Below are 10179 nucleotides of genomic sequence, written 5' to 3' on the forward strand. Positions count from 1 at the left end.
ACGTATTCGTAGTTTTTTTCTTCTGAATCTTTTTAGAAATTAAAGCTCTTTAAAAGTATGCAAATAGAGAAATGACAAATTCATTTCAATCTTGAGTAGCAAAATAAATTTTACAAGTTCCTATTTACTTTCAATATCCCTTTCTTTCCAATCCGCAATCTAATTTGAGACTCTCTTGATTCCTTTAAAACACAATCGTGAAAACAGAAAACTTATTCATCGAATAAAGGGAATGATAAAAACGAGAGAAAAAAATATATATTTAGTTCCACGACGTCTACAGAGACACACACACCCACGAGTAGGGATGCTGGGGGAAAGAAGAAAATCGTACAAACCTGGGATCACGTGTCCATCCTAGAGCCAATCAGAAGACGAACCGATTTTCCTACTCGCTCCTTTGGATTGCTGCCATACCGACGGTTACGGATGTGCCGTTCGGATCCACGACTGGAGGAGAGAGTTTATAGAATCTTTTCTTTGAATGCATTTTTCTCCAAACGATAAAGTAGAGTGATTACATTTTTCTTCAGACGATAATTCTATAATAAATCGTTTGCTATTTTGCGTGAAGGATTTCATGTGAGTCTCTTGGAACTTGGTCCATTCCCCCTTTTGGAAGAAAATCTTTAAAGAAATATCATGAGGAGAAGCGGGGGCAACGTGGACTTAATGCTATCGTTTGCTTTGATTCTCGTCTTCATCACGATTTTGGAACATGCACCGAAAGTTGGTTCCAGAATGGACGACATCGAAGTGGATGCCACAGAGTAAGTTATACGATTGTATTTTTTTAAATCCCAATGTGTATAGTTTTTTCTATTATGTATTTAAATTACAATACATGTATTTAAATAAATCCGTGAAAAAAAAATTAAGAGAGGAGTTGTATAGAACAGAATACATATTTTCTTTCTGTTGCTAGGTTTATGATGTCGTTAAAAAATTAACGGGATCTCTTTTTGTTGCATGAAATAAGTATTTAAACTTAAATTATGTAAGAAATAAGTTTCGGCTAATTCTGACACCGAAAAGTGAGTACACTTCTTAAAAAAAGGGAACTGAATTGTGAGCTATAAATTCATTTAACAAAAAAACTTTAAAAAGGGAGGGGGTTTACGATTTATTTATTTTTGATGAAAAATGCAATTTTTATACCAAAAACAGTATTCTAAATTAGGAAAATAATATAATTTGACGTAAATAATTTATTTGTACCCGTTCAATAAAAATAATGCAACTGGATAAGCGTGATTTAGTAACTTCTGCTGATACGAAGAAGTACACTTAAAATTTCACTAATTTTCCTTTACAGATAAAAACAAAATCCTTTGTAGATTACGAACGTTACTAAATTGGGAGAAAGTAAAACAATTTACGATTTGCTTAAGTTTGTTGCCAACGAGGGCAGTGTATGCTTTCGTAAGTCTTCATCTTTATGGACAAAGTAAGCAACGAAAATTATGAAAATAATTAAATTTGAATGAGGAAGAAATTTTACGCCCTCAAGAAAATAGTGATTTGCTAACAAAAAGAAAAAGATTCTCTATCCCCAAAAATATACTTACGAAATGTTCAGATGCGTTTTAATTTATATTAATTTTAGAGTTGGTCCTATGTTTTAATTTTAAGTAAGAATAATATCCCAAATTAACTAAAATATTTGCAAAGACAAATGTTTGTGCGTTTGCATGAGTTTATTCAGATACCTTAATTAATTCTGATTCAGGTGAGATGTTGTAAATTTGTACTAAAATTATTTTGTTATCTACACACGTCTGTTTGTTATCTTACATTTGTAAATTTCTACACATTATTCCACACTGCACATCTTTCTTTCGCATAGTTACCTTTTTAAGCGTCAGTTTAGATGGTTGTTAATTTCACCACATATTTTTAAAATAATTTATATATATATATATATACGAGGCCGACTCCTTGACAATCATACAGATGGGTCGACAATTTCGTCACTTTATTTTCCATCGTCTAGTATTCATTCTAGTTTCGTTATTCTAATTAACAATCTCCCACAATGCACTGCTCTGAGGTTCCGAATTGAGGAAACATTTTCGTCATACGTGTGAGAGTTGACGTATTTGTCACAAATCACGTGATTTCGTGATGAGGTGATTCCTAAAATGAACGAAATACAGCTCAAGGAATCATCAAAAGAGAGAGTTTTCTATCCGAGAATGCATTGAAAGCTTTTCTCAGATGCCTCTTAAACATTGAAAACATTTTTCTAGTGCTACGAAGTAGGTAAAATTATATTACCCTCTATTATCTCTAGTTATTATTTCTAAGATCATAATAATAGACTGGGGTGAAGAGGTAAACCAATTTGTGTGAATTCTGATTTTAGCTGATGACAAGAAACTTGCACTTTCGTCAAAAAATAACATTATTTAAGCTCTTCAGCTAGTCGGAAATATGATTAGCAACTGATCTTTTAGGCGATAAATTTAGCTTGTATTCGACAGGGGAAAAAACTCAAACTTGTACTGTAATGTAAAATAAGTTCATTCATTCAAACTTTAAGTGCTCTTAAAAAGGACAACGCTTGACGATTAATTTTACTTCTATTTGTCATAAAACAATTAAAGCCGGTGTTCTATTTTAAATTTTTTCACAATATTTTTTAACAATGTTACATTTAAAAATTGAATGTTCTAGTTAGCTGAAAATAGATCAAAATTTCGGTCGTTGTATTCCATTTTTCAAGGCATGGAAATAAATTAATGAAACGGAGCAGTTATTCACATTTCAAAAACAAACATTAAAAAATAAGCAATAATTACGAATTCAAAATTACGGTGGATTCTAGACACTAGGTGGTGCTTAGTATCTAGAACACTAGGTTGCATTTAAGTTAGATAGACGCAATGTAAACTTTCTCCTTTAAAGTCGCAACCTAATTACCATAAAAATATAAATGAATAATTCTATTAAATATTGCAAAAATATTTAAAACTAAATGCGCATTAAAAACAAAATGTAAAAAGAACAAAAGTAAATAAATACGGAAATACTCACCTACTGAATGTGAAATAATTAAATAGTTGATTGTCTCCTTCTATACTCCACATAGTAAGCTTAAAAGGAAAAGCATCTGCATGTGATGATGGGTCTCATTAAGCGGAACTCATGTTAGTGTCTGACTTTTTTGCACTAGGGGTGGTAATTTCTGGCGTGATTCCAGAATAAGTGTTTGCCGGACTAGGAAAACCCTTATTTTCTTCCTGATATGCATAAGGGACCATGGAATTGACCGGAGACAGATATACTTTCTTTACCTGTAAAATACAGAATGCATTGTGTTTTTTACAAGCATCTAAGTCAAAAACTTTGATTCAAATATCATACTTTATAACATATATGTTTTTAATATATAATCAAGTATATATGTTACCGGCAAAATTTGAAATCCGGCATTGTATAGAATGCCTAAAACTAGCCGGCAATGTATGAAATGATTTATATTTCACACATTTCCTAGGCATTCTATAGAATGCCAAATGAGAAACCGGCAAAGTATAAAATCTTCTGTGGCCATGCTAGTAAAGGTGATGAAATAGATATTTTGTGCAATATTTGTTGCTAAACTGAAAATAATTGTGACTTTAATGTGAATTTTTTATACGAAAATTTTGTTTCCCTTAATGAGAAAGGCATAAATTATGTTTTGTACAACTTTAATTTTTCTTAACGCAGTTTGAATAATTTTTTTTAATGGCACTCTCATTATTTTTTCAGAATAACATTTTTATTTTTAAGAAATGTGCAGCATTTACATAATAAACTCATCAGGACGTTTTTTTCATACTTTGCCTAAATAGTATTTGTCATTCTATAGAATGCCCAGTTATTATATACAATGCCTAAGGAAAATATCTAATACTTCTCATATTTCATACCTTGCCTAAAAACGTCCGGCATTATATACAATGCCGGCGTTTCATACTTTGCCTGTAACATATATATAATCATGCTTTAGTATTTTAATTCATAATTGCATAACAATACAAATTTAACATCTATCAAATTTATCAAAACATCTATGTTTAAAAAACCCAGTTGTTTTTATACGGACTACCTATTTCTAAAACGAACATATCCGTAGAAATTTTGTTAAGAACAAATTTAAATACAAAATACCAAGTAATACAAATTTTTATAAAATTATATTTTCCGAGTAGAAATTTTTGTTCATTGAATGAAAGCAATTTATATCAATGAAAACAAGAAAAATATTATCCATATATATTTTTAAAATAATTTAAAAGTAAACAAACAGCATGCATATTATTCAAATATTGTTTTTACTCCTGCTTCTATAAGTATATGCAAATTTAGATGTGACAGGTGTTATAAGATATTTAGGAAGAACAAGTAAATATTCAAAAATAATTATTTCAGAATTATTGATCTGGTGAATACTAGATATTCAGTGTCACATTCCACATTAATAAAGTAATTCATTTCCACTGTCACATTTCACATTCGAACCCAGCCCATACACGAAATATCTAAGCTCCGTACCCGCGTAAAATTCTTTGAAATGGTGCGAACCAAGATTAGGAACCTTGTCTAAAATTTTTCGTCAATTTTCTATAATACCAATAAAATATTTTTGATCCAAAAGATATAATAATGTAAAACTAAACTGAATAATGTTTGCAATTACTATGAACGGATCTATTATAAAATTCTATTCAGTAAAAAGAACTGTTAAAAATTTTTTGTCCAATATTTTATTTTCAACTAATAATATAAATATACAAAAAAACATTTTTAAACAGAAAAATAAATGCCAAATAATTAAAATAATAATATAAATATACAAAAAATAATTTTCAAACCGAACAATAAAGCCAAATAATTAAAATAATAATATAAATAAACAAAAAAATAATTTTTAAATAGAACAATAAATGCCAAATAATAAAAATAATAATATAAATATACAAAAAATAATTTTTAAACAGAACATTAAATGCCAAATAATTAAAATTCAAAATAAGCAATATGTGAAAAATAATAGATAAATATTGTTTCTATTATGCAATTTAGTCATTACTAGTAAAAAGAGAATCGCTATCCAAAAATAACTGGATAAAAATGTGAAATTGGAAGCAAAATTCTGTTCATTAAAACTATTTTAAACATATCATATTATTCTTGATAATAACTTTTATCAATGATTCATGATTTCCTATAAATCTCGGTTCTTTCTAATTATCAAGGATCATGAGATAATCGAGAAGAAAAACTGAGCCAATTTGGCAAGAATCCGACATTCTTTTTTTTTAATGAGGTAGAAACATAAACGTTAGAAGTTCACTTCTTACGTTTCCTTCACTCATGCTTCAGGGATTTATTCACAACATGATTTTTAAACTTATTATTTAAATAATTATTAACAATGTAGTGCTTTTCATAAAATTTAACAATATGCAATTATATAATTTTTTGTGAACGAGTTTCTGTTGTATAAATTGTTCTACCTACTATTTTAACGGGGTTGCAAGAATCATTTTTATTTTAAATTCAAGCTTTTTTGGCACTTTTGTATAATTTAAGTAGTATACACAAATGGTTCGATGATACATTGAATAAATATAAAAATGAAATTTCCATTGAAGGTTCAAAGCTGAAAAATTAAATATATAAAATGAGCAATTTTAGTTTCTTTTAAATAAAAATTACAGTAATTTTTGCTTAAATTACGGCAAAATAAATCAAGTGACATAATTTTCAAAATAAATATAATAAACAATAGAAAAATATTATTATTTATATCATTATACATTGTCATGAATTCCCTGCTCCTCAGAATTCACTTTCGGATCATATTCTTCTGTCGAAATATTGACATCTAAGCAGGAACAACCTAACAAATAATCTTCATCATCGCCTGATTCTGACATTGCGAACATAACGTGGTTTGAATGAAATTTGGGACATCAAACCTAAATTTGAAGTTTCTTTATAATTTATTTTTTATTAAGAAACATTTCAGTCACAGTCGTATAATTTTAATATTGATTTTTTTTTTTAAAAAAGTGTTAATGAGAAGCTTGACATAATTAATTATAAAACTGAAAATAATTACTTATATTTCCTCATACATTCTTATATTCTTTCTAAATGATTATTTTAATAATTAATCATAAAAACATATCGCTTTTTCTTGTTCAGCTCAAAAATTAATACTTCAAGAAATAAAAAAGAAATTCGAAAAATACTCAGACGAATGATAAAAATTATCTATTTTTTGTGGCAACACTCCAATACAACCGAGGCTGAGAGAAATAGAAAAGAAACTTCCACTTGAGTGAATGTGATGTTTGTTTCTTAAATTATGAGTTAGTAAGCAGTAATAACTGGGAGTTTGAAAAACTCGAGAAAATCTTATTTGGAGTGTTGCCAAACGGCGATGTATAACTTGAATGAATAATGTTGAAAATTGATTTGTCAGAATTTTTCACTGGATCCGAAAATACTAACAAAATTAAAATGTACACTCTTAGTCTTAATTTATACTTTAAAAACGAATTAACTGCTTATTTCTAAAGTATCTGTGAAAATAATTTGTTTATACTTCATATTTTTCCTAATATGAATTTGATTTTACTTAAAAATAAAGGTTGAGCTGGTAAATAATATTATTATTTACTGGTGAATAGTAAAATTTAAATTTAAATAAGCTTTGAAATTCATTATATATAACATTTAATTATATTTTATTGTTTTGCATTTAGGAAAGTATTAAAAAAATATTTTGGTTTCGGCAACAATTTCATTATTTTTAATTCATGTGAAACTAAAAATGTTTTTAATTGGATGATTATAGCTTTTAATTACTTTTGGATTATGCATATTATTTGATTTCAGATTTGCTCTCCATTGTAAAAAATTCCTGAAAAATTTACTGTGGTGCTCAGGGTGCCGGCACTTTTTATCTATTTTTACCGAACATGTTACTTAACAAAAAGTAATTCCGAAATTTTTACAGTACCGTAATTTTTACACATAGCGAAATTTTTAAAGTTATAATTACCATATAACCCGCTTAATAAATATTATTCTAAAAATAACGGTATAATATTTCACAGTAAAATGGATTTTAACGGATGATGCAACCAAACACCGGCACTTTATACTGTAATTTCATCTTCAATTTTTTAAAGTGTACTAATAGCAATGTAGAATGTTTACTCATTTTATATCAATTTTAAAATCAGAAATTAAAAATAAAACAAAGTTTTAATTTTGTTATTAGAATTTTAAAATTTAAATTTATCTTACTGTGATCAGTAAAAATAATATGTTTCTAATATTCTGTATCCCATAAGTATCCATTTGTATCAGAAGTAGTACATATTATGTAACCCCGAAGATAAGATTTCTTATTTCTTTCAATGTGCTAGGATTGAAAAAGCGTTGCATATTACTTTATATTGATAATTTTGACTTCAAAATAAAGATCTTATTTTGAAATATTGAAGATATCTTTATAAGATTATCTTTATATTTTCTTGTATCATTATTTACTTGTATAATCAGTTTAAAATACAAGTAATTAATTTATAAAAACGTATTTAAAACCTGTTAGTTTTTATTAGTCAAAAATTTGCAGTTAGTCTATATTATAATCTCCATTGCTTTTTTAAATATTATTTGCATTATAAACATTTGTTATGATTTAATCATAATTAATTGATTTTTAATTTTTTGATCAAATGATTTATAATTCGTATGGTTTTAATCCTTAATAATTGACTAAATTTTGAAGAAAAAATATTTTACATTATATGAATAAATAACAAGATTTTCAAGTTATTAAAATTAATTTGAATTGAAATTGTCAATCCAACGTTCTATTAAAATTAGTTTGAAGATATAACAGATTTAGTTAGCTTTACTTTATATTTATTTCAAACGTAGCAGTGTGTAATATTCAGTGAAGACGCAGATAAGTATTTTGAAGATATATACAGAAGATATATACATTTATAATAATATAAAGATACATACATTATTATATATACTTCTAAAGATATATACATTTATAATTGAATTTTTTTATGTGTCAAATTTTTTCAATTTTTAGATTCTCAAATTGTATATACGAAAGTATTTTCTCCTCCAAGTAGTTGTTATTTAAATTCAAAATGTCTATTCGTATTAAAATTCCATACATATTTATACTTTGCCAATAATTAAACACATATAAGTACATTTTGTTAACTGTTTTTTTCTTTCGAAAGTAAATTCAGAAATGATTTCTTTTTATTCAAAATGTATTCATGCTATTTAAATGCAATTCTATATTCTGCCTAATTTTTGGTATAGAAACTGATGACGCCTTCAAAATATCTTCTTATGTATTTTTGTATGATTTTGACACATTCACCTGTAATACATGCAGCATGTACATAGGTAGAATTGTCAGTGGATTAAAATTCCGGTATTGTTGTTTTCATTAGTTTCATTTGTTTTTATTCATTTCACACATTTCATGTTCGAAATATATTTATTATTTAATGAAAATAGTACACAATTTTTAAAAATTAAGTTTTAATTCTAACGAAACATTTACATTTTGAACGAACGAAACATTTACTTTCAGATTTCAATAAAATATTAATAATATTATAATTTATATATTTACTATGCTTTCTAGGTAACTAACGTAAAAATGGCGGCTTCATAGTTTCTTTAAATTCAAATGCTTGAATTCTGGCTTCTGATTCATGGTTTATTGTTATGAAAATATTAAATTCAACTTCTTTAGATAAGACAGATAATTTCACTAGATTATTAGTTAGGCTATCGAGAGATATTCACATTACAACCAAAAGTGATAAAGGAAATAAATAGAGTAATATTCAATTATTTACTATTTAGTTGATTAAAAGTTATGTATTTGACTCCCCAAGGAAAATTGTATTTACTTCTCGTATTAGCTTATTAAAATTTATATTTCATTTGAAAATTATAAAGTAAAAAACTATTTATGGTAATAATAATCTTTAAATAGTGTTATCTACAAACTCATAAATATTTATATGTTGCTTTGAAAATTTTATAAGATTTCAAAGCGTTTAATTAATTTTTGGAAACATTTGAGTTCACTTTTTAACTGGTTTATTCCACTCGTTAAATTACACACTGAAAAAATTCTAATAAAAAATACCGCATTGTATGATAAGGACATTTCCAACTTTTAAAATAAAAAAAAACAGATTTTTCTGGTTAATAAAATTAAAAAAGATGGTATTTAAACCTTTCATTTGGTAATTTTTCCTATCATATCGTAATGGTTCAAAGGAAATTCTAGTTCTTATTAACCCATATTTAGTAAAAAACAAAACAAAACTGAAAAATAAATTTTACCGAATAAATGGTTTGTTACCATGCTCTGAAATTTCATGATAAAATTTGCAAATTTTACCACATTTACTTACTTTTATTACATATTATAAAACTATATTTTATTGTTAATTTTACAAAACTCCTTAACAGAGCTCTTCGTTAAAAATTACCGACCTTTTTGAAGCTCTTATAGAGCCAGAACCATGGCAAAATTTACCATACTCTATTCGTTTCAACCCTATATTTTTTCTAAGTATAATTTCTCCTAAACAAAATATATTTTCATGATTCTGGTTTTAGAATTGGGCATGCGAACTTAATATATAAATTTCACACGTTTATTTCAGCTCTGTTAATACTTTCGGTATACAACTTTCAGTTTTGCTCACGATTTCCTTTATCAATAATTTATTGATTCTTTTTTTCATCCCATACGAAGAACGGGTATTCAACTAGTTAAATTGAAATAAAATAAAGATTAGTCAAAAAGAATTTTCGAAAATTTTTATACATATATATATTATAAATATTATATATATCAGTGGTTTCCAACTGGCGGCCCGCGAAGCCTTTTTTTGTGGCCAGCGAACTAAAATATATTAGTTGACATTTTTTTGCGGACAATTTTTGTAAAAAATCTATATGGATTTAAAATACTTTTCTTGTTAATAGAAAGGTAATTTCTTCGTTTCAGTGTAATGTAACATACCAACGGTGGAAAAAAATTTATTTCTTCTGGTTTTGCATACAAGAAAATACTTATTCAAATACAAAAATAATCGTGTATGTTGCTCTTTT

The 10179-nt window shown here is 26.6% G+C and overlaps 1 protein-coding gene across 1 annotated transcript in view; it reads left to right on the forward strand.

Annotated features, from left to right (window-relative positions):
- Nucleotides 1-415: 415 nt before the first annotated feature.
- Nucleotides 416-10179, forward strand: part of LOC122271814 (voltage-dependent calcium channel subunit alpha-2/delta-3) — a 443634-nt gene continuing 433870 nt past the window's right edge. The window contains 1 exon segment of the mRNA XM_071183718.1: nt 416-770. Within this exon segment, the coding sequence (XP_071039819.1) occupies nt 643-770 (128 nt within the window). The 5' untranslated portion in view covers nt 416-642.

Source organism: Parasteatoda tepidariorum, chromosome 7 (genome assembly GCF_043381705.1).
Source record: "Parasteatoda tepidariorum isolate YZ-2023 chromosome 7, CAS_Ptep_4.0, whole genome shotgun sequence".
Taxonomy (NCBI): domain Eukaryota; kingdom Metazoa; phylum Arthropoda; class Arachnida; order Araneae; family Theridiidae; genus Parasteatoda; species Parasteatoda tepidariorum.